This window comes from Paroedura picta, chromosome 18 (genome assembly GCF_049243985.1).
Source record: "Paroedura picta isolate Pp20150507F chromosome 18, Ppicta_v3.0, whole genome shotgun sequence".
Classification (NCBI taxonomy): Eukaryota; Metazoa; Chordata; class Lepidosauria; order Squamata; family Gekkonidae; genus Paroedura; species Paroedura picta.
This window is the reverse complement of record NC_135386.1, coordinates 7,873,025-7,898,957: the sequence shown is the minus strand read 5'-3', so window position 1 is coordinate 7,898,957 and position 25,933 is coordinate 7,873,025. Positions and strand designations below refer to the sequence as shown.

The 25,933-nt window shown below is 45.4% G+C and overlaps 1 protein-coding gene across 1 annotated transcript in view; it reads left to right on the top strand.

Annotated features, from left to right (window-relative positions):
• The window catches only part of FBN1 (fibrillin 1), a 172,795-nt gene that overhangs the window by 9,147 nt on the left and 137,715 nt on the right, over positions 1–25,933 (top strand). Inside the window, exons 3-6 of the mRNA XM_077317419.1 lie at positions 15,919–16,001; positions 16,866–16,964; positions 23,568–23,663; positions 25,098–25,193. Of these exons, the coding sequence (XP_077173534.1) occupies positions 15,919–16,001; positions 16,866–16,964; positions 23,568–23,663; positions 25,098–25,193 (374 nt within the window). The remainder of the gene's footprint in view (positions 1–15,918; positions 16,002–16,865; positions 16,965–23,567; positions 23,664–25,097; positions 25,194–25,933) is intronic.

Here is a 25,933-nt window from a genome sequence, read left to right as displayed (position 1 = left end):
TGGAGGAATTAGATCTTGCATATGATTAAATACATTTATTGGGGTGTTTGTGGGCGTTCCAGTAAATCAGTTGCTTCCATTCATGGGAATCAGTTGCTTTGGTTTGTATTTTGAGTGAAAAATAAATGATTACTTGCCTGTCTTGTTTGCCTGTCTTGTTTGTAAAGCTTAGATTCTTGTACCTGGCCTTAGATCCTATGACACACATGGCCAAGCCTGATGAAATAACATTTATATCTGACAGTGGTAACAAATTAGTTTGACGCTTCTAGCATATATGATTAATGTAATGAATTATCTCTGCTGCCTGTATATGGTCTAGACCAGGGGTAGTCAACCTGTGGTCCTCCAGATGTTCGTGGACTACAGTTCCCATGAGCCCCCTGCCAGTAAATGCTGGCAGGGGGCTCATGGGAACTGTAGTCCATGAACATCTGGAGGACCACAGGTTGACTACCCCTGGTCTAGAGCCCAGGAACCCCTCAATGTTTTCAAGGCTGGTGGGGACTAGTGCAGAAAATCTCCTTCAGTGATGACTTCTCCCCGTGGGGAGAAGGATTTCCTGGAAGTGAGCGTCATTTCAGCTTGTATAGATAGCAGACAGACAGTGGACTGGAGCCCCTATGGTTGGAGAGGATAAGGAATAAGGATGAGAACACGTGCTTTGCCCACAGCACCAGTAAACATGCCTCATAAACTGACCTTACAAGGTCAAGGAACTTAGCAGGGTAGACCTGGCCTTTGTAAATGGGTCCTGCAACTCTAGAGGTCTTGCACAATCCTTAGCAGATTTTTCCTTGGCAAAGTGCCTTTTTTTTTTGTCTGCCTAATCTACAATGGCTCATTGATTTAAATCCTGTACATTAATCAGGATTTTGTTATTGTTTTCCTGCCTTGGCAGTAGGCCCCTTCAGCGAGGTATTTTCACCATCGTACATGACTTATTCCTTGTTTTGCATTGCTTACTTCTCCCTCAAGAGCAGGGGTAGTCAAACTGCAGACTTTTGACTCTGCAACTAGGAGGAGGCTGTTCCCGTTGGCTGCAGAGGAGAGGACACGCAGTAATGGGTTTAAACTACAAGTACAATGATATAGGCTAGATATCAGGGAAAAAATCTTCACAGTCAGAGTAGTTCAGCAGTGAAATAGGCTGCCTAAGGAGGTGGTGAGCTCCCCCTCACTGGCCGTCTTCAAGCAAAGGTTGGATACACACTTTTCTTGGATGCTTTTAGGATGCTTTGGGCTGATCCTGCGTTGAGCAAGGGGTTGGACTAGATGGCCTCTATGGCCCCTTCCAACTCTATGATTCTGTGATTCTATGATTCTATGAACATTGAGCAGGGGGTTGGACTAGATGGCCTGTGTGGCCCCTTCCAACTCTATGATTCTATGATACTATGATTCTATGAACATTGAGCAGGGGGTTGGGCTAGATAGCCTGTGTGGCCCCTTCCAACTCTATGATTCTATGATACTATGATTCTATGAACATTGAGCAGGGGGTTGGGCTAGATAGCCTGTGTGGCCCCTTCCAACTCTATGATTCTATGATACTATGATTCTATGAACATTGAGCAGGGGGTTGGACTAGATGGCCTGTGTGGCCCCTTCCAACTCTATGATTTTATGAGCAGGGGGTTGGACTAGATGGCCTGTGTGGCCCCTTCCAACTCTATGGTTCTAGGATTCTAATTTCCATACTGCCCATCAAGCTCAGGGTGGCTTATATGATGTAGGATATGTGCTGAGGAGATTTGGAAAATATTTTTTTTTAAACGTTTTGGTTTCTTTTTTGCATTCTTTGCTTGGAAAACCGCCCCGCCTTCCCCCTGTCAAAATGCAGGATGGATATGCCTGCGACTGAAATAAATAAATGCAAATAAATGCAAACAGGCAAAACGGCACTGAGGTAATTTTCTCCTCAGGAGCGAATCTTTCCCAACCGACGGAACCTTGCTCCGACCGTTAAGGAAATGACTCTCTCTACCCAAAAGGAAAATAACCCCTGAACATAAGACTGTCCCCTTACAGTTTGCACTTAAAAGGGGTTTATTTTTTATTACTGTGTGCAACTGTAACTTGTACGAGGCTAAGAAGGCCCCCTTCTCTTTCATGACAGGACGTTCCCTTCAGGTCAACAGAGCAGTGCCTGAGGAAAGCGGAAAGGAGCTGTATACAAAGAGCAGAAGGGGAGAAAAAGTCTGTCATTTAAAGTTCCCTCAGCCTTTTTTGGCTTGTGCCAACGGAAAGCCGTACTCTTCCCTCATGTGGTCAAGTATAGCAGGGGTAGTCAACCTGTGGTCCTCCAGATGTTCATGGACCACAATTCCCATGAGCCCCTGCCAGCGTTTGCTGGCAGGGGCTCATGGGGATTGTAGTCCATGGACATCTGGAGGACCACAGGTTGACTACCCCTGAAGTATAGCACACAAAATGTGATGTCACCGCACCTCGAGGTCGGTGGAACATTACCCATGATTATGGTTCCCTCATTCCCTTCTTGCCTCAGTTACAATGGCTGCCAACAGCCATTATCCGTGGCCTGGCTCGCCCACATCCAGCCCGGCACCCTGGCCAGACAGCGGATAAGCAGCTGACATTATGTGACCGTAGCTGGGCCGGTTACGCTCCTGTTTATCCAAACGGCTGATTACACGGATGTTTGGGATGTTTTGTTGGGTTTTTATTCAGATAAGCCGGTCTCATGATGTAAGTGCCTCGTCTGAACACATGGGTGGGCCAGCAATTTTGGTGACACGAGGGGCACCAGCTGCTTTTATGTAGCCGCTTCCACGTAAGCGACTTATGCAGCCCGTTTAAATGCTAATGGTGTTTTCGTAATGTTGCGTCCGTTGCCCTCGCAAGCAGCCTGTTTCTGTTTTTGAGGCTGACAGGATTTCGAGGACTAAAGAAAAATTTTGATGTGGAAGGTCACCCGCTTTTTAATCTTTCTCCGTCTTGCTTTTCACTGCCTCGTCCTGGCAGTGCCTTCGTGCATTAGTGTTAGGGGTTGTGACCATCCCTTATGAGGGATTTTAGCAGTTGGATAGGGTTGCCAGCCTCCAGGTGGTGGCTGGAGGCTTCCTGGAACTATAACTGATTAGGCTTACAGTAGTGAATTCCCCTGGAGATAATCACTGTTTTGGAAAGTGTATTCTATGGTAGAGAGAGCTGTGAGCCTCAGGGGAAGGTGGTATACAAATATAATAAATAAAATAAGTATATACTGCTAAGTCCCCTCCCCTCGCCAGACTACACCCTCCCAAGGCTTCATCCCCCAAATCTCCAGAATTTCCTCTTCTGGAGCTGGCGTCCCCACATTAGGATAAGCACAGAATTTTGTGTCAACTCTGGTTTGATCAAAAAGTTTGTTTCTTAGTGCACAGGGCAAAATCATGGTAATGATTTTTTTTTCTTGACAAACTATGTGACCTTAATATTATCCACGAAAATTAATGCCCATTTCTGTGTAATAAATATTACATTGCAGATCTTAGATTTAACAAAATGAGAAAACTAGCAAAGAAAGTAAACAGAATGGAAAGGTTCACAACAAATAGGTAAGAGTATCCAGCTGTTTCACTACCAAACTCCTCATTTTAATGGAAAGCTCAGGGTGTTTTGGTGCATCTGTCATAATCTGTTATGAATTCACTGCTCTCACTGTGTATTATTGTTCTATTGTTATTTTACTGTTATTTATGGTTACAGATTTCTCTGTACTGTTCCTGTTCCTCTATGCCAGGGGTAGTCAAACTGTGGCCCTCCAGATGTCCATGGACTACAATTCCCAGGAGCCCCTGCCAGCATTCGCTGGCAGGGGCTCCTGGGAATTGTAGTCCATGGACATCTGGAGGGCCGCACTTTGACTACCCCTGCTCTATGCTTCATGTGAACTGCCATGAGCCTTAGGGGAGGGCAGTATATAACTGTAATAATACATAGGTAAATAAATAAACAAACCTGGCAGCTGAACTGCATCATGAGCTTTGTAGTTCCAACCCAGCATAAGCATTCCTCCTCCTGTGAAACAGAATCACAAGAATGAAGACAGTTTAGTGTGAAAAGGTTAGAATAATATGAGGGGAGGAATTGATATAGCTCTCGTATGCATGTGTTCTGCTTGAAAGAATTAGTACAGTTTGGCATGAAAGGGAACATCATGGTTTGTCACAAGAAGGTTAAAATAACATGAGAACGGAGAGGCAATTAGCTCTGAAAAGTTGAAATCGCCTGTATACAGGCTGCAGGCAGACATGATAAAGCTCTGTTGGGTCTGTGAAATTGACTCCCTCTTCTTTTCACACATGGAGTGGAGTCAAAACTTTCCTGGTTCTGGAAGCTGTAAATCAAACGGGAGCTTTCTTAGTCTCCACAAGCTGGGATTCTGAACTGCTGATTTGCGGAGAAGGCACAAGCTCCACTTTGGCAAAGTGTTAGCGGTTGGACGCCGTGACGAGGTGGAATTCTGATTTGAGGTTAGAATCGTAGAGTTGGACGGGATCTCCAGGGTCATCTAGCCCAACCCCCCTGCAGAATGCTGGGAATTCACAACTACAATTTTAATTGAATTGTGTGTGACTGCGTAGAGGAGGGAGGGGAAAGGGCATGACCATGGCAGCAGGCCAATTTTATGCTTCCCCCCCCCCCCCCGTGTACCAGAAGAAGTGTGTTGTGATGTCTGAATGCAGCAGTTGCAATTCTGACTCATCTGTGTATGACTTGTACTCAGATTCCTCGAAAGCCATCGGAATTGTTGGAACAGGTTGAGGAAGCACTGGAATTGTAAATTTAGGATGTGTGCGTGCATCCTCCTAAATTTCACAAGGGAGGGAGTTCATGCTTACAGATAACGTGTCAAGGACAGAACCGCCTTTACGTTGGCATGACAGAACAGAAGAACATGCTCCTCAGAATTGTTCTGTGCCCTTGTCCGAAAGTGAGAATGGCACCCCACCGCCAGACGATTTAAGATTTTGCCATTCCCGAGAAGCTCCCGTAACATTCCGCAGAGGTCTCTTTGGCGTTGAGTAATATCAGTTACCGTATTTGGCCATTCCCAGCCTGATAGAAACTAAGGTCAGTGAAACATTTGTTGTTGCTTCATGTCATCTTGAATTCCTGACTTCCATCCAGGCCTCACAGCTGCAGAATTCCCAGTCATCTCTGCCTTCCTTATTCTTGCTGAACTGAGGCAGGATGTCGGAAGAGCCCTGCATCACTGGGGACTTTACGTGTTGCCTTCTGGGCCCCCGTTGAGGGAGCAGAAGAGGCAAGAAGGCAGATGGTGGATGGGAAAGGAAGGAGGGAGGGCAGCCGTGGCTTAGAAAATGACCGTTTTACTCCCGACTGTCAAAAGAGTAAGGAGTACAATTATATTCTTGGCACAGGTCCACTGCTCTTGCACTCTGTAAGTGGAGAAAGCTGAATCAACACAACTAGCAGAAGCAATCTGTGCTCTCCGACATGAGCCCTGCTCAGATGAATAGGGCCTGTGGAAAGCTAAACCTCTGGTGGGAACCTCTCTTTGTTTCAGTAGGGATAGATGCTCGAGATCTTCTTAATAGATTGCACACCATATCTTTCATCTTTCTCACGGGCTTCCCGAACCCCCTGTCGGGCACCGGCCATCTTCAACATGTTTACTCAGAAGAAAGCCCCACTGAACTCTGTGGGGCTTTCTTCCCCAGTGGGTGTGTTTAGGATTGCAGCCATACAGTGATCGTCCCAAGAATGCTTTCCTGGGAGTAAGCCCCATTGAATAGATGTAGACCTGCTTAGGCTTGCTTTCATACAGTCCTAGAGTTGGAGGGATCGTGTAGCTCCGTTAGTTCAACCCCCTGCTCGGTACCAGAAACCCAAAGCTTGAGCATTCCTGAAAATTGGTTGTACATCTCTGCAAACGTGGGAGATAATCCCTAGATCATCCTTTCTCGACTTTTTTACCCTTGAGAAACCCCTGAAATATTCTTCAAGGTTTGAGAAACCTCAGAAGTGGTGCAATCGTGAAGTATATGGTTGGGAGGCACAGCTGTGTACATGCTCACCTGGGGCCTCTCCCCTTCCCACTCCGTCCAGGGCCATGGGGGGGGGGGGAGGTTGACATGACTATATATGATTATATCATCTGATAAACATTTAACAGATTATAAAAACATTCAAAATTAACTCCCACCAATTCAGGAAACCCTTCCACGGGCCATCAAGAGACCCCAGGGCCATCAAGAAACCCCAGGGCCATCAAGAAACCCCAGGGTTTCAAGAAACCCTGGTTGAGACAGCCTGCCCTAACCAATGCTTTGTGGAACAATATTAGTATTTTCCATCACCTACTAGAAATTCCTTGTATACCAAACCAACCAAAGATGGTTGAAATGGCTTTGAACCCTTTGGTTGTCATCTGCTAGGGGAAGACAATATACACAGCAGCCCCCAAAAGAGTGGGCCTTGCCCCTTGAAGATTAGAAGGTATGACCTTCCTGAGCTGAGTTCCCCCTCTTTCCTAGGTAAAGGTAAAGGTATCCCCTGTGCAAGCACCGGGTCATGTCTGACCCTTGGGGTGACGCCCTCTAGCGTTTTCTTGGCAGACTCAATGCGGGGTGGTTTGCCAGTGCCTCTTTCCTAAGTAACCTCTAATTCAAGTTCTTAACCAGAGTTTAAATAACATACTAAGGTTTGTGCTAACCATGTTTAATCTCATGTTTAACACAAGGCCAGTATATTAAACATGTTTTATCTGTACCACTATATATTTCTGGTAAGGGGTTGGTCTCATGGCTTAAGTGCCACTCAGCGCTTAACACCCACTCAGTGCAGCTGTCCCGCCCCTACGTGACTCCTCCTCCATTTTCCTGTCTGCCCAGCAGCCAGCCAATTGCCTTCCGTCCCCCACCCCTGACCACCCCCTCCTCCTCCTCCTTCTACTTCCCTCCGAGGCTCAGAGGCTGCAGATCCCTGCTGCCCCTGCTGGTGAGTTCCCTTCCTGGTGGCCTCCAGCCTGCAGCCTTTCCAGGTCCTGCGGGGAAGGAGAGTCCATCACAGAGTTCTTCCACCCGCCTCCCACCCCCCAATCTAGGGCCCGTTGTATTCCTGAATGCAACAGGCTTTGTCCCTAGGGGGAGTGATGAATCATAGGAGGTACATTTCACATGGCAAACATACACTTTGTGTTTAAAAGCCGTCCAAGATTTAGGAGACATCGATGCAATCACCACCTCCTTTATAGGATAAACATTTGCTTAACTGTGGGTGGGCACTGCGGTCTGGTTCGCTTGTACTGAGACTCGAATGCCGCCTCGTGTATACGTTGGTGTCTTTTCCTGTCTAATGCTGTTCATATTAAGTGGTTCTCATGCCCTTGGGGATGTCATTTTTAAAGCCCATGGTCATGTGAAAGCCAGATTTCATCTCAGAATCAGAGGGCAATTATCATAATTACAACAACAACTGGTTTTACTGTTGGTAGAATGTGGGGAAACAAACTTACAGGGAGGCACATTGTTTTGGTTTGCTGTTTTCCCAGATGTCAGCAGAAAAGAGTTCATGACTGAACCGCGCCATCTTGGCCATCTTGGCCCAGAGGCATAAGAAGCTGCCTTGTATCATCTGGTTCAGTATTCACATTTAATTGACGGGAATTCTTCAGCGTCTCCAGCAGAGAAAGGTTTTCCATAACAATGCCTTTCTTAGGCCCTCTCACTCAGGAATTCCCAACCAGGGGTCCACGGGACCTTTGGAAGGGGGTCCATGGCCTTTCTGGCCACAAGCTAAAGAACTGGAAGCTTTCATTGGTCCACCTTCGGCTTGCCGAAATGTGAGTGAGTTCTCTCCTGGTTTCTGCACCTGAGAGGGGGCGGAGCCTGTACGCCTCCCCCCGGCTTACACAGTCCCCTGTCTCTTCACCCCTCAGTCCTCCTCAAGCCTGCCTGCTAACGTGGGTGGTGATATCACTTCTGGTGACATGTCACTTCCATGGGTGTGGCAGGGAGGCATGGCCCGCTGGCATCACATCCAGGGCTCCTTGAAACCAAAAAGAATCATTTCAGGGTCTCCTTCATGGTCAAAAGGTTGATAAAGGCTGCTCGAACTGGAGATGCTTGTTCACATGGGTAGTCTGTATGCATATCATCATTATTATTATATTTATTATATTTATTATTATATTTATTATTTCAGTTTATTTCCTGTCACTCCCAAGAACAGCTCGTGGCGGGTTACAACTTATCCCCATTAAAACCCCATTAAAACCGCACAGTGATATGAAAAGTTATACAATAAACCCAAAAATACAACAAAAACATGGCGGTATTATTCAATTCTCCAATCTCCCCCCCCCCCCAACATATCTAAATTCAGCCTTCCATCTTTCCGAGGTCGGTAAAATGAGTACCCAGCTTGTTTGCTGGGGGGTAAACGGTAATGACTGGGGAAGGCACTGGCAAACCACCCCGTATTGAGTCTGCCGTGAAAACGCTAGAGAGCGTCACCCCAAGGGTCAGACCTGACCCAGTGCTTGCACAAAGGAGACCTTTTACCTTTACCTTTAGTGGTGAAAAGGGTAAATGCCATGCTGCAGATTAAAAGGGGGGGACGGGACTTAAAATAAAACATCTAATATTGTAAAGGCTTTCTCGGTTACCACAATGAGAAAACAATACAGCAGAGCCAGGGAAAACATGCAAGAAGGGAACGGAAATGACCAAGGGATTGGAGCATCTTTCCCATGAGGAAAAGTGAAAAGCTTTGTGGATTTTTAGTGCAGAAAAAAAAATGGTCCAAGGAGGGGAAAGAGCCACCTGACCCCCCAAGCCCCACTCAGCAATGGCCTCGACCACCTTGCTGGGAAACTGAGCCACATTTAATAATGACGCGCATGAGAGCCACGTATAGCTCCTAAGCCATGGCATGAGTGAATGAGTGAGCCTTGCACATTTTAAAATGGCCCAGAGGTTCTGGAGACTAGAAGTACAGGTCTGCTGTCTGAAGCAACTGCATCACGTTACTTTGCCCTAAGACTGGCCTAATGAACAGGAAACCCTCATTGCTTGTTGGAAAAACTAATGTTCTCTTTTGCATCCATCATGGTCCAGGGCTGGTGGTCACACCATTTCTGAATCTCGCAGCTCCTTCCTACTTTTCGTGAGATTCGGAATGCAGTGCTCCGTTGTTTGTCCACTTCCCGAACGGAGCAGGAATAAAGTTCTGTAATAAAGTTTGAACTGGACTGAGCATTCTTTCCGGGCTTAATTTGAGCCAGGTGCCTTTGGGGGCTAATCCCGGAAACCGTTTTTCCGTGCCAGGGTTCAGCCACGGAACTTGTCAAAGGATCAGAGTCTCTGAGGCATGTGCAGAGTCTTTCCCCAGCGAAACAGGGCTTGTTTGTTTCAAAAAGTGTGTCTGCAGTTAACAACCACTGCTACGTTGGAGAGCTGCAGAATTCTGGGCTCGGAGAGGTAGAGTCCAGCTAGAGGTTGCTGGAAAGAATGTAATTTTGTCATCTTTGGGCCCCCAGTCAGCAGCCATGCCAGCTTCCTCTGAAATTTTCCAAATGCATGTCTGCAGAAATGTAAAAAGGCTTTAAAAAAATGTGACCGTTGCCGCCACCTTGTCTTTCTCTCAAGAATTGCCTTTGCTCAGACCTCTGCTGTGGGCTCAGCCGCCTGCCCTGCTTTCCCAGAGATTCACTCTTCCCACTCTGTCTAGCTTCCCAGCCTTAATTTATTCAACTCCCACACTTTCGCCAGCCTCTAGCCAGCGGGTGCCAGGTTTTCTAGTGGAATGCTTTCCCTCAGGCGGAGCTTGCAGCTGTGCCAGCTTAGAGCTGTGCCTGTGGGAGCTGACAGATGGGCAGAGTCTTCGGCCCGGAATTGGCTCCTGCTTCTTTGGAGGGGTCAGAGCAGGGGCAGATTTGGGACAGTCTGATTCAGCATTTCCGGAGGGGCGTCTGTGCCCCTTACGGGGCATTTGGGAAGTTCCGATGGCCCGTGCTGACCTCTGTGGGCATCTTTATGGATTCTGCTTCGAAAGCTGCCGTTTTCTAGCTGTGTTCCAGGGAACTGTGTGGGTTTCCCTGGAAGTTGCTCAAAAGGTCCACAGTGAGAAAGTCAGTTGCAGTGACGCTAGTTCTCCCTCCTGTAGGCACCTGGATGGCAGTGTTGGGTACATAATGCCGTGGACAGTCAATACAGGTGAAGCCCAGAATGCACATCCTGTGTCCAATGTGAACCGACTGTGTATCCTAGAATCATAGAATCATAGAATCATAGAGTTGGAAGGGGCCATACAGGCCATCTAGTCATAGAATCATAGAGTTGAAAGGGGCCATAGAGGCCATCTAGTCCAACCCCCTGCTCAGCGCAGGATCAGCCCTAAGCATCCTAAAGCACCCAAGAAAAGTGTGTATCCAACCTTTGCTTGAAGACTGCCAGGGAGGGGGAGCTCACCACCTCCTTAGGCAGCCTATTCCACTGCTGAACTACTCTGACTGTGAAAATCTTTTCCCTGATCTCTAGCCTATATCATTGTACTTGTAGTTTAAACCCATTACTGCGTGTCCTCTCCTCTGCAGCCAACGGGAACAGCCTCCTTCTAGTTGCAGAGTCAAAAGTGTGCGCTGGAGTTCTTGCATTACAAGGCTGACTGAGGGTATCATTCGTCATGGCTACCCTCACACGTGATCTTTTATTCCTTGCTGCTTGGGAGCAGGGCCAGCCCTGCCCAAAGGCTGTGTCTGATTGGTGATGGCCACCCTGAGGCAAATGGATTTCCCGAAACAAATTAGAAACTGAGTAACGGTTGTTACTTCAGCACAGGCTCTCTCAAGCAGGGTTTCGGAAACCCTGGGGTTTCTTGACGGCCCTGGAAGGGTTTTCTGAATGGGTTTCTTGAATGGGTGGGAGTAAATGAAGTTTTTAAAAAAATATCTGGTGATATAGGTGATATGGTCATGCCACCCTGCCTCCCGCTGCCAAAAGGGCCACTGATGGGCCTAGAGGGGATGGGAAAGGGAGGTCCCCAGGTGGACATGTACATAGCTCTGCTTCCCAGCCATATTCTGCATGATCACTTCTAGGGTTTCTTGAAGCCTGAGGAATGTGTCAGGAGTTTCTCAAAAGTTGAGAAAGTCTGCTTTATCATTTCTGTGCTCATTCCTATGCATTGCATCCGAACCCTATCATGAGCCTCAATGGTTGAGTCTCATCGGTGATGGCCAAGTTATTAGGGATGCCCCCTAAGAAACTGCATGTCCCTTTGGTTTGTCTGTTTCAAGCCACAATGCAGCAGAATAGCTTTGCGGAGGTCTGTTAACTTAAGCAGTCGCCCTATCCTTATGGGCATCTTAGAGCATGTCCCAGAATCCTCTGCAGTTCTGCACAGGGGTTTCCTGAGCCATGGGGTCCTTGATGGTCAGGTCAATGTGAAACAGAAAGTTTGAAGATTGCCAGTTTGGGGTAGTGGTTAGGAGAGCCAGTTTGGTGTAGTGGTTAGGAGTGCGGACTTCTAATCTGGCATGCCGGGTTCGATTCTGCGCTCCCTCACATGCAACCAGCTGGGTGACCTTGGGCTCGCCACGGCACTGATAAAACTGTTCTGACCGGGCAGTGATATCAGGGCTCTCTCAGCCTCACCCACCCCACAGTGTGTCTGTTGTGGGGAGAGGAATGGGAAGGCGACTGTAAGCCCCTTTGAGCCTCCTTTGGGTAGGGAAAAGCGGCATATAAGAACCAACCTTCTTCTTCTTCTATGTTGGTTAGATGTGTTTGCAGAGGATGGCAAGAAGTTGATATCTTTCCCTGACTCTTTGTTGTGTCGAAATGGGTCACGCCTTCTCTTTCTCTCTGGTTCCGTATCCGTGGCCTGTTTCAGCGATCACCGAAGCCTGACAATGGGCCAGTGGTGTCTTGACAGTTGCTGCTGTGCTTGTTTGGGAGCAAGGACCTTCCTGTCATCAGCTTTCGGGGACAAGCTTATCTGAGTTGACAGCTAGGCATTGTTCTCTCTGCTATGAATTCTGCAACAATTGTGCCCTGGGTGGCGTGGATTAGAGAAGCTCCCTGCTTTCTCTGAATGGGGTTTATATGGAGGACAACCTGGCAAATACAGAAGAATGGGAAGGGAATTGGGGGGGGGGCAGACAAATCTCAAGGGGGTGGCAGATTACAGTGGATAAGCGATAGAGTTGTGAGCGTCCTGCATAGTGCAGGGGGTTGGACTAGATGGCCCAGGAGGTCCCTTCCAACTCTGTGATTCTATATAGCTGCCACAGTCAGTGGAGCCAGCAGTAAAATGGCTCCCACAGCTTACCTTCCATCACCTAGCGAAGAACCTTGTGCAGTGGTAGAAGCTGGTATCAAAGCAACATTAAAAAAAAATTACATAGCCAATAATATCTTCAGTGGCCATGCAGAAGCCTTCCTGGGCAAAGGTCCCCAGCTCAATCTCTTTTCTAAAAACACTTAGTGGGCACCAGGAAAGGTGTTGGCAGGGGCCACAGTTGGGGATTTTAGCACCTGTTCTGAAAAAAAGCTGTTGCTCAAAGTTGAGGACAAGCACTCCCGGTCACTGGTCCACTAACTAGAAAGGTGTTAGAATATTTGTTCCTCCTTCCTGTCAGGAATAAGTACCAGCTCTTTGCATGGTGGGATGACAAGGTTCCATTCTTATCCTTCCTCAGTATGGCCATTTTACAAACCCCTGAAGAAGTGGGTGATATATGAGATGTGGTCCAACTCCGTGGCCTAGATCAGGGGTAGTCAACCTGAGGTCCTCCAGATGTTCATGGACTACAATTCGCCATGAGCCCCTGCCAACAAATGCTGGCAGAGGCTCATGGGAATTGTAGTCCACGAACATCTGGAGGACCACAGGTTGACGACCCCTGCCTAGATTGCCTATTGTACAAACGCTCCTTGCTGCCTTCTCTCCCTTTAGGTGGGGGGCCTTAGTGCTGAGACCATAGCTGCTGTTCCTAAATATATCCTTTGCCCCAAAATGAAAAGGAGCCTTTTGTGTATTCTTTTCCTGGTCGCGAGCAACAAAAATAGCCATTTCCTTAACTGATTAAATCTCTCGTTTCCCCCCAGGCAGAAAACGGGGATGCGAAATAATTGCTTACCTTATTGGCACAAAGTATTGGGACATTGTTTGGTGCTGATAAGAAGGGAACTCCAGATGTATTGATGGCGGGGTAGCTAAGAAGGATGTGGCTGAAACACAATAGAATCTGCCGTTTACAGCTGGTACCTTGGTTCGCTGTGCCAGTGGAAGAAATGAACAGGAAACCTTGCAGCTGCTTGGGACTATGCTTGGGACTATGCCCCTTATTTCCTCCCTTCTGGTACCACTAGAGTGCCAAATACAGTTGCCCTTTACGCACAAACCTGGCACGGATAATGCTGCGCTGTGATTCAAAATAAAAATGCGCTGGCTCTGAAAATTGAACGCTGCAAGCTGGGCGTGATGGGGATAACTCCTTCCAACTAGGAGATATACTGCTTCTAGACAAGGAAGCTCCATTTGCTGTGGTTCAGGGTTATCAGTAAAAGCATCCTTCAGGAATTTGTCTAAGCTCCGCCCACCCTGTTTTTAATCGCATGCTAGTGACAGCAGGTGCAACTGTCGTTCCCAGCCTTGTGGAGAACTTTCTGTAAGGCAAACTGAGAGGCGGGGGACATAATGGCAGGTGGGTTGGAGGTGGTTGCTAATTCGCTGCTCCTCCACTGGGAATACTGCTTTTCGCCTATATTAAATTGTTTTCTCCCTAGATTCTCAGATAAGGGATTATCTCAGCTAAGAGTATTGTTGTTAGGTGCAAAGTCGTGTCCGACCCATTGTGACCGAATGGACAATGCTCCTCCAGGCCTTCCTGTCCTCTACCATTCCCCGGAGTCCATTTAAGTTTGCACCGACTGCTTCAGTGACTCCATCCAGCCGCCTCGTTCTCTGTCGTCCCCTTCTTCTTTTGCCCTCGATCGCTCCCAGCATTAGGCTCTTCTCCAGGGAGTCCTTCCTTCTCATGAGGTGGCCAAAGTATTTGAGTTTCATCTTCAGGATCTGGCCTTCTAAGGAGCAGTCCGGGTTGATCTTCTCTAGGAGCGGAGTAGGGAACAGTAAATTGGCCTCTGACGGGATGTGTTAGAGTAGGTAGGTGCGGGAGGCCTTAAGTGCCCCTTCCTTGTTAATGGCCCTGAATTTGTGTTAATGCAGAACGTGTGGGTTTGGGGGACATGCATGTTCTGAGATGTAGCATAGCTTAGAGTTTATCGCAACATTCCTTTTGCTAATTATGTGTTGCATGAGGAAATGCTTCCTTTGCTGTCCTGGAAGCTACCGTTAACAAATGTCACTGGTTGATTCTCAGACTACAGAATGCCTGGAAGGGAACAAACATTTATTTCTGTTCAACTGCTTCATTGTTTTTAAGCTTCTGTCATTATCGTCTTTTCTGCTCTATGCTTGAAGCAGATCTCGCAGAGTCCAACACTTTCAATGGCTGGATATAACTAGAGCTACAGTAAATGTGCCAGTTAATATAATGGTGCAATGATGTATTTGCTCTCGTTGAGTATGACTTTCCGCTTTGCAGACTTCAGATGCATTGGTGGGCCATGCAAGACAGACGTTGGCCAACCTTGATTCAAATCGTGGTGAGATGGGCTGTAGATGGGTGAGCCTTGGCCCCTCTTGTTTGTGGACCCTGCTTTCCCCCATGCCACGCCACCACCACTTTACTTATGCCATCACGGGCTTCTACAGATGCCTGCAAATGGGCAAAATCAGCAACGGCCTGTATACATGCGCTTTTTCCATTGTGATTCCCACTTTATGGAACCGCCTGCCCAGTGAGGTTAGGAAACTGAATTATTCGAGGGCTTCTCTGCACAGGTGAATAGGGTTGCTGTCACACCGTACGAAATGATTCACAGACTCATTTGGATAAAGGATTAGGAGGGGTGTTTTCTACTGCTGTGTCTTAGCTTCTTGGGAGTAGGATCCTAAGATGTAATTTCTGCACTGCTTACTGTCTCATGCTTATTTATTTTGCTTTGCCTCAGTTCCTTCTGGTGGTTCTGTTTTGTTCCTCGTGCTGACTCACTTGTGCAATCTGCCTTGAGCCCCTGTGGGCAAGGCAGACTACATAAATGGGATAAATAACAAATAAAATAAAAAATAAAAAACATCCCCTGGTCAATAACACCTTCAGATTCAGATTCAGAGTACCTTTATTGGCATAAAATTGCAAAGCATAAAACGAAAATTTCAAACAGTTTCAGAAGTAAAATCTATTGTAAAAGATTTTCATTTAAAATTGCCAGTAAAAACTTTGCTACTTTTATAATAGTTGCTGAGCCCCTCACATTTAGTATCATTTTAATCCAGTGTTTCTCATGAACACAGCTGAATTTCAATTTCTTCAGATAATTAGCTAACGGGCGACGAAGTACTTCAAACTTAGGACATACCAGAAGTATATGGTACAACGTGTCAGGGGCACTACATCCATGTAAACAGTATCTCTCCTGAGGAGGGATCTTAAATAACACCTTAGCCAAGCTTCTGTTAAAGAGTTAGGGCATAAAAATCCGATGCTCTAAAGTAGCATAATTTTAAGTTCTATTTTATGATCTGTTTTAAATTGTATTACATTAAATGACTGTATTCTTGTGGTCTTTCATGTATTGACTTCATATAACTTGGTCTGAACGACTGCAATAAAGTTTGATTGATTTGATTGATTGATTGATTGATTGAGATAGGGCATTTTAGTCCAATCCTATTATATTTCAGAAGAGGACCAGCAAGAGGAGAAACCAGGCAGGTGGGCTTACACATACATGCATCATTATTACAAAATATCCTAAAGGTGCAATAATACACGTTAAGCTATGCAAACAATTCCTCTTTGTGTCTGTCTTGTAGACCCAACGTCTGTGGATCACGTTACAATGCCTATTGTTGTCCCGGATGGAAAACGCTACCTGGTGGAAATCAATGCATAGTCCGTAAGTTGAACTTACTATTTACTTGGGTTAAATGTATGTGACCAACGTACCTTCTGAAAACTGGGTCTGCTGTGCCTTCAAATGCCTTTTTTAAAAGTGCTCTTGTTCAGTGTGTGATTCAGCTGGCAGAGCATCTGCTTTGCTTACAGGAGGCCCCAGCCTCAGTCTTGTCCATGTCTAGTTAAAATGATCAGGTAGTAGCTGATGGGGGAAAAACCCTTTACCTAAGAACATGGATATCTGGGTAGATAATACTGAGTATTATAGAGCAGTGATCTCACACCGGGTAAGGCTGCCTAAGGAGGTGGGGAGCTTGCACTCAAACAAGATGTGTTCTGTGGTCTCTACTTGACCCTCAGATACAGAGCTGATCCTTGAGAGGGAGTCCATCAAATTTCCCACTCCAGTAAGGAGAGGGCAGGGCATTGTGACGAAGGAGGGGAAAGGATCTCCCGTGCTCAGGATTTACCACTTTTCTTAGATATTGCATCAGGGTATTCCTGATACCAACATGACACAAATGTATGGAAGTATCTACTTGGCCTCATCCAGAACTGGGGACCTTTTGGCCCTGGCCCCAGCCTAGTAGAATGAATTGTCTTCCGAGATCAGGGCCCTAATAGAGCTATCACAGTTCTGTAGGGTCTGTAAAATTGCACCCTTCTGCCAAGTCTATGGTCGTGGCCAGGGTGGACCTCCTTCCTTTCTGAGTGCCTTTAACATCAGCCAGCCCAGACAGGATATGCGCAGCACAGAAGGTATGCATGTCCACTCATATCGCCAGTGCTTAAAGGACGTTAGCCATAAGAGAGCATGCCGATCCCTTTAAAGCTAACTCTTCTGTGTTTTCCCCCTCCTCAACAGCAATTTGTAGACATTCTTGCGGAGATGGATTTTGCTCGAGACCCAACATGTGCTCTTGTCCCAATGGCCAGATTGCCCCTTCCTGTGGCTCTAAATCAGGTATGTATTTCCAGGGTAGATCAGTCTTCTCTCCTTACACTCTTGAGCGGATAGGGCGGTTCATCTTAACTTGCTGGTAAATTAGGAGTCCAGACAACGAAACACTGAGTCAGTATTAATCACTGGCCACAACTAAGGCAGGACGGTGACTTGGGCTCCAGCTATTTCGGCGTTCCTTACGGCCAGATCGAAAACAACCACTTCCATACGTGTGTTGCTAATCATAATCATATTTGGCTCGCTGGGTTTCATTCACTTTCTGGAAAATTCTTCATGCTTCTGTTCTGTGCGGCTGGAGAAAGCAGTCTTAGATCGCTCCGATAAATAATACAGATGTTTCCTTGCCGTCTCTGTGGATGGCCCTGTGGCAGCTGGTGGGTTGCAGTCACAGATGTACAAGGCCAGGGTTTGTGAAACAAGGAACTGGCTTTGGTTGCTTCTTCGTTAGGACCTGTCAATGGTGTAGAGCTACTTGCATCATCTAGTTGATTGGCTATCCATTCATAGACTTACTACTTTTTGACTGGTTATCTCAATAGTGATCATTGGGATTGTGAACTCTTGGGATTCTGGCCCTCACTGCCATTCAAAAATAGACATCTTTGCTGTTAATCTGGGGGAGGGATATCCTTGCATCTACGGAGAGAGAGAGAGAGAGAGAGAGAGACAGACAGACAGACAGACAGACAAGGACAGTAGAGCGAGAGGTACCTGGCACCACCCAGTTATGGCATTCATGCAATCTTTATACAGAGGTGATGATGCTAGTGTATTGCCCCCTGTGGCAGGTTGTCTTCAATGTATGCTGGCCTTCATTAGCAGACAGTGATTCTCCAGGAGATGTAGCACAGGATTGCACAATAAGTTGTTTGGCAGTTATTATAATAAAAATCCTTTGCAATGTTGTCTTTAAGAAATGTGTGCTCCTTTAAATGGATTTACAGGGCAGTTTGAGATTCCTGTTAGGGACTGAAAAGCAGAGCAAGAATTTTGAGGGTTAGGTATTGAAGGCAATCTTAGTTATAGACTTACTTTTTTGTTTTAAATTATAATTATTGCATATATTACATTACAGAATGGGTAGAGGGGAGAAATGGGTTCTTCCAGCAAGTCATCCAAAGTCTTACCTATAACCTTTTTATTCCAATACATAATGAATTATTTTAAATACAATTTTCTGCAGAATTTAACATTTCTTCTAATTATTTCGTCTCTGACCTCTCCAACCCTTCATTGGTAAATAAAGTTCTCCAATACGTTACTTTTTAAAATTTGTAAACTAAGAAGCAGCCTGGGATGTTTAATTCTTTACATCTGTTCCTTGACGGGGCTTCGGCCCTGAGACAAAAGCTGATGAAAATAGTTATGAATGTCGTAACAAAATTCCACATCCTCCTCTGCATTTATCCTCTTGGACCTCACAGATGTTGTCTGTCCACTTTGTTCTCCCCCACCGCCAATAAAATATTTCAAGGAGTTTGTGGATGGAAGTGGATCCACCCTCTTTTTGGGCTTAACACAAAGAACATTTGCATACTTAAAACTGTTTGACCAAGCAGTGATATCAGGGCTCTCTCAGCCTCAACCTCCTTACAGGGGGTCTGTTGTGGGGAGAGGAAAGGGAAGGCGACTGTAAGCCGCTTTGAGGCTTCCTTAGATAGAGAAAAGCAGCATATAAGAACCAACTCTTCTCCTTCTCCTTCTCCTTCTCCTTCTCCTTCTCCTTCTCCTTCTTCGTGAAGTTGACTCATTCAATTGCTTGTTCTTAATTTTTTAAAACAAGTTTACAGACAAGAGATATTCTGAAGGAAGCACCATCACAAAAATGCAGATATCTTTATTCTTGCTGTGCATATTGTTCTCATGGGAATATAATAATTGGCTGGCTGGCTGCCAAGAATTCCCTGAATGTCCACAATTTTGTTTTTGGGAGTGGTCTGCTGGGTGCATTGGAAATATTTCCATCAATCCTACCCTGCTGTTTGCATAAACAATGTTTGCCAGTTTTAGGTTTTTTTCAATGTGTGCAAGCTTCTGAATGGCATAGCAGTCTTTATATTACAGATATTAGGAGCTATGTTGCGTGCGGACTGATAGTTTAAACCAGAGTGATTTCTGCAATTTGTGAAATTCATTTTTTTGTATTGCTAAACTTTTGGGATGAAGTCATTAGCAATGCAAATATATTGTACTCTTTCTCCAAATATAGCGAGGAACAGGGTAGCTTTCTATTCTACTTGACAGAGTTGCAGGCAACTTGAATTCTGCCAGATTCCCATGATTCTTTGTTTGGTCCTAAAACAGTTTTGGTCCTGACATGTAGGGTGGGCCTGTGGGCAAAAGGGTTGGCATATAACCTAAATCTTGAGTTTTAGGCAACTAGCAAGAGGGATGTGGGCAAGGGAAAAGAGGGGCCACAACATCCTCTATTCCACTACATCTGGGTTTTCCCCAGGAGTGACATAGTAAAGTTCTGGGAATCACTGGATAGTTTAGCGATTCTTAGAGCTGCTCCATGACGCTTCTGGGTTTTCCCCAGGAGTAACATAGCTGTGCAGAGATGCTGACTTTCCAGTTGCTAGTCCAAGGGGTGGTGGGCAAGAATGACTGGCAGCCCTAATTCTATGCTTAAGTAGGATATGATGCAGCAATTTAGAAAGTGTATATCTGGTATTTGAGTGCATTTACAGCTTTGTCTGAATGACACTCGTGCGCTCAATACTTTAGATTTTACGTTGAGGTCAATTGACAGAGTTTTATGTTCTCATTGTTGTGAAGTAAAGTTGAGTTGGACAAGAAAGCAAATGTTTTGGTCAGTTCTTCCCCCTGGCTTCAAAATCTTTGGGGGGACAGGGGTGGAACGTGACCGGGCATCTGTTGGACCGGATGCTGTGTTTTAAGTACCTTTCTCAACACAGAAATGCAAGTGGAATGTTTAAATGCCATTATATAGAGTTAGATAGTCGATCTGTACAGCTCAATACTGTGCTCCAATTGACATTGATACACCAGCATCTCTGGTTGGGGTTTTCCTCTGCCCTTAAACCAACAGAAAAACAAGGAACTTCTCCAAGGCAAAATTCTTGTTCTAACAATATATATTCAAATTTAATACAGTTTTTATATACATAAAGAATCAACCATAACGGTTTCTAGATAATTTCCTTTTTCAATATCTTTTCTTTAGTGGTGGACATACATTCCCCAATACCTTTGAGCCGATGGCCTATTGATATTATTAAAACACTAATATAAGGAAATATTGTAGGATTTTTCCACACTGACTAACTTTCACTATTGTTACAACGATCTTATATTGGAGGACTCAACCCCTGAAGAAAAGATATTGAAAATAGAAATAATCTAGAAACTTATGGTTGATTACGTTTATTAAAAAAATGGAATATTGCCTTGGATAGGTTCTTTTTTTTCTGTTGGTATTCTATTGTGAACCTTCCTTTCTTCCTGTTCTTCTTAAACAGCAGAGAACAGCAAGTGAATTTGGGACTTTCTGTGTGTAGAGCAAAATGCAATAACACTGAATCTGTTGCGGTGTCCTTTGTGGCCCCTCGCCAAGTTGTTGTGAATTGACCTCATGTTTGTTATATTTCACAAAAACAACAATAAAAGAACTTCTGCTATGGAAATTTCAGTCGTTTAAATATGCACGACCCCCTTACAAAGTTTGTTCCTCCTTGGACAGAGAATAAAGAGTGGGTGGGAAAGAACTTATTTTGCAAAAAGCTTGTTTTCAATTAAAACAAATTATGGAATTCTTTTGCACCATTAAATAATTAGTATAAAGAAAAGGAGAGGACATATATTCATCCCCTAGCTTGAAAACACAACATTAAAAAAAGTAATAATGCTACTGTTAACTTTGTTATCTTAGTGTATTTAAATGCTTTGGTAATCAAATTAATAGTTGGCCTACCTTACCCTAATTGAAATCAGTTTGTGGTTTAAATTCCTACCCAGTCTGATGTATGATATCATTTCCTATGTGTATTCTAATCCCTTCTGTTTTCCCAAGACTTTACAAACTTAAATCGAACCACACATTGTAAAACCCTGAGACAGTTTCTTTCTGGTTCTGTCTAGGATGGTATCTGTAGGCCTATTCTAACTAGTAATTATGAAGATTTGAAGATACTGTGAGCACCCTGTAAACCCCTTCAAAGTCCCATTAACTTCCATGGCAGAGAGTTGTCCATTGCTAATCAGTGGAATTTATAATTGCTTAACTTTGGATTGATCCCTTTCTCTTTTAGAGAAGACTGGTAGGGTTGTTACTGCAACTTCCTATGGAGCCAGAATATAAACAAATTGGGTTGGTTTTCAGAAGGGAACAACAGAAATCTATCGAAAACAGGAATCTTTTTTCATGCCGGTGTTTTTCTGTGGTGGTGGTATGACAAGAAGCTGGCAGTATTTCTGGTGAAGTGTTTTGTATTGTAGAAGAAGAAGAGTTGGTTCTTAGATGCTGCTTTTCTCTACCTGAAGGAGGCTCAAAGCGGCTTACAGTCGCCTTCCCTTTCCTCTCCCCACAACAGACACCCTGTGAGGGAGGGGGAGGCTGAGAGAGCCCTGAGATTACTGAAGAAGAAGAAGAGTTGGTTCTTCTGTGCTGCTTTTCTCTACCTGAAGGAGGCTCAAAGCGGCTTACAGTCGCCTTCCCTTTCTTCTCCCCACAACAGACACCCTGTGAGGGAGGTGAGGCTAAGAGAACCCTGATATTACTGCTCGTCAGAACAGCTTTATCAGTGCTGTGTTGAGCCCAAGGTCACCCAGCTGGCTGCATGTGGGGAAGCGGGGAATCAAACCCGGCTCGCCAGATTAGAAGTCCGCACTCCTAACCACTACACCAAGCTGGCTCTCAGGGAATTCTTCTGCATAGTTCCTGAGCTACGGTTTCACATCCTGGCCAGACTTTTTTTTTGTAAAGGGCTTGACTAGTCATAGCCTTGCCATGGTTAGAGAGATATTAGAACGTTCACAATATTGATCACAGTACTAAAAATGACAAATCATGGTACCTTTATTAGACATGGTAGCTTTTATTCTCCCCACCCCCACCCCCAAAAAAGAAACACCCAGTTGCCATTCCAGTCTCATAATACTCTTATGACCGGGCTCTCCATATATCCATGGACTACTATTATCGAGAGCCCCTGCCCAGGAGGGTAAAAGGGGCTGCTTATTAAACGTGCTTTCATCAGTCATCATATTAACGGTTTAATAGATTTTGCAGTCGTTTAAAAAAAAACTTGGCAGCAAAGTCATACTTTTAGCTTCCGTCTTAACGGATCACAAGATGGCAAATATTATGCAAGCGTTCACACTGCCTGCTGGCTTGCTACCTGTCCTGGAAACACACAGCGGTTCCTTGTTACGGCTTTTAGTGCTGTGTCCTTTTGAAGGCATCAGCCAGAGGGTTGGGTGTGCGGCAAAAAAAAAAAGCCCTGTGAACCTGACAGTAATCTTTTCTCAGGAAATGCTTTTTCATGTGGTTCCTTTTGAGATGGAATCTGTTTCTCGGCTCCCTGTTCCAAGTGTCTGCTCTAGTTGGCATCCGTTCTCATGCAGCAGAGGAGAGAATGAAAATATGAGGCCTTTTTCATAGCAGTGAGGAACCCAGTGTTTTAAGCATTCCTTTGTCTTTCTTCCTTATGTTCTGGACCACGCAGTGGAAGCTTTTAAAGGTTTTCCGGTCAAAGCGGTTAGATTCTGCATTTTGACTATGGATGGATCGTGACAGGGATTTAGCATTTTCATGTTAAAATCATGGCTCTTTAACACATTTTCCACGTCATAAAAATATGTTTGGTGAGCCAGTTTGGTGTCGTGGTTAGGAGTGCGGAATTCTAATCTGGCGCGCCGGGTTTGATTACCCACTCCCCCACATGCAGCCAGTTGGGTGACCTTGGGCTTGCCACAGCACTAATCAAGCTGTTCTGACCGGGCAGTGATATCAGGGCTCTCTCAGCCTCACCTCCCTCACAGGGTGTCTGTTGTGGGGAGAGGAAAGGGAAGGTGAAGGTAAGCTTCTTTGAGACTCCTTCGGGTAGAGAAAAGCGTCATAGAAGAATCAAGTCTTCTTCTTCTTCTTCTTCTTCTTCTTCTTCTTCTTCTTCTTCTTCTTCTTCTTCTTCTTCCTTTAACAGGCATTAGGCACATTCTTGGTGGAGAGGTCCGTTGATGGCTATGAGCCACAGTGACTAAAGGGTACTTCTGTAGTCATAGGCAGAAAACCTCTGAATTTCAGTGCTTGATAGCAATGTTGGGGAAGACCTTAAGCATTGTGCCCTACTTGTTGACTTTCAGGGCGACCCGGTGGCCACCATGTGAAACAAAATGCCGACCTAATGGACCATTGATCTGATCTCTCCCTGAAACCCCTATATTATTTTGACAACAAAAAACTGTTGCAATCATTCCTTTTTCTGCCAATTCTTTCCCTGGAATGTCCGCTTTCAAAGGCCATAGGGACAGTTAAGCATCCTGGATTTCGTAGTTGGCATTAGAATTATCATCGGTATTGATATCCAAATTGACACTTCCACAGTTTAGTAATGCACTGTTGTCTTTTTCCCTCCACCCAAGTGCAACACTGCAACATCAGGTGTATGAACGGAGGAACATGCAGTGAAGACCATTGCCTCTGTCAGAAGGGATACATGGGAACGCATTGTGGACAGCGTAAGTAAAACTACGTGTTCGGTTTCGTAAATGTGCAATTCAGTCTTGAGAACAGGGGTAGTCAACCTGTGGTCCTCCAGATGTCCGTGGACTACAATTCCCATGAGCCCCTGCCAGCAAACGCTGGCAGGGGCTCGTGGGAATTGTAGTCCACGGACATCTGGAGGACCACAGGTTGACTACCCCTGCATGACAAGACCGATACATTCATTGTGATCAACACATTCTGGGCTCTTGGTTGACCAGCCCGTGACTCTGCAGAGGAGGCCAATGTAATTCTTTCCGACAAGAGCAATTAAATGATTGTCAGGCAAATTCCTAATAATTGGATGTACCCTGACGTCGCATTCCTAAAATTCTCATAAAATTGGGAAGCTTTATAAATGCGGACTGATTGGTTTAGAGCCTTTCCATTGCAAAATGTGGATTGGATTTCTTCTGCACATGCACAGCAGGTCACAATCTTATAGGGGTTGTTCTGAGAACACACTGAACCCATTCCTTGTACACGATGTTTGCTTTCTGGTGGATATGCTACTACTGGGCTGAGCCCTTGACAATACACCCAGTATTCTTGGTCAGTGTGCCAATGCCTCATTTGACTTTCTCTGGCTTCTAATCTGGTGAGGCAGTTTGATTCGCTGCTCCTCCACATGCAGGCAGCTGGGTGACCTTGGACTCTGATAAGAGTTGTTACTGATAAGAGCTGTTCTGACCGAGCAGTAATATTAGGGCTCTCTCAGCCTCACCTACCTTCCAGGGGTCTGTTATGGGGAGAGGAAAGGGAAGGCAATTATAAGCTACTTTGGGTCTTCTTCTCCTCCTTCTCCTTCTCCTTCTCCTTCTCCTTCTCCTTCTCCTTCTCCTTCTCCTTCCCCTTCCCCTTCCTCTTCCTCTTCCTCTTCCTCTTCCTCTTCCTCTTCCTCTTCCTCCTCCTCCTCCTCCTCCTCTTTCTCCTCTTCCTCCACCTCCTCCTCCATAATACGCTCCCAGTCTACGCATGGGTCGTACTATGGGTGAGGGAGGTAGAAGTAGCAGGAATGAGGTCCAATGCAGGTAAAGGAGGGAGCCATTTTGCCGTTCATGCAGTTGCAGGGGGAAGATCATACCTTCTGCTTTGCACATGTGCTGACATCTTGCATCAATGAAGCTGCAACAAATCAAGAGTCCAGTTACACACAGCTATAACTCTTCCCTTGTTTCTCCAGTTAAGTCATAGCTGCATTCATAGTTGTGTGTGTTTTTTTAGTAACACATGCATTAATTTTATAAAGTGTTTTTGATAAGTCACTCATCCAGCTTGGCACCTGCCACCAAAGGCTTCCTTGCTAGTCAAGATTTTCCCCCCAGTTCTGCTCTCCAGGAAGAGCTTCATGGTGAATTTTCACTAATTTGGGAGCCACCCTGTTGACTCTTTCCTCTCTTCACTCGCAGCTGTCTGTGAAAGTGGGTGCCTTAATGGAGGGAGATGTGTTGCTCCGAACAGGTGTGCCTGCACATACGGCTTTACTGGACCTCAGTGTGAAAGAGGTAAGTGGGATTTTTTTTTTCACTTTCTGTAATGAAAAAAGAAACATTGCAGACCATGGTAGATGTGCAGAAACGGGGCAAATTGCCAATACAGCGATATCGTGCAGTTAATGGTTCTGGTTTTAAAGACTGATTAAGCATATGTAGAACTAGAATAAGGTCCTGAGCCATTTTGGGAGGGCAGTACAGAAATGTAACAAATAATAATAGTTAATAAATAAATAAATAGCAGTCGACAAAAAGCTCACATGTCTTTGGAGTGGGCGGTGAGGTCCATGGTGTTTTCTTACCGGCCATTACAACTCAGAATAGGTTTATGTGCTACAACAAATGAGAATGTGAAAAAGTGTAAGCATTGTATTAAATAGAAGCGCTTTTAGTGGTTCATGATCCATCCTGAAGAATTGTCTGTCTTGGAAGATGTTTATAGCATTTTACGGCGGCTCATAGAATCATAGAGTTCGAAGGGGCCATACAGGCCATCTAGTCCAACCCCCTGCTCATAGAATCATAGAATCATAGAATCATGGAATCATGGAATCACAGAATCACAGAATCATAGAGTTGGAAGGGGCCATACAGGCCATCTAATCCAACCCCCTGCTCAACGCAAGATCAGCCCTAAGCATCCTAAAGCATAAGTTGTTCTTATTTTGGAATGTTCTCTGCGTCATTGCAATGGGTGACATCTCCCACTCTTCCTCTATTGCAGTTTGCTGGAAGGACTGCAGCAGAGGGTG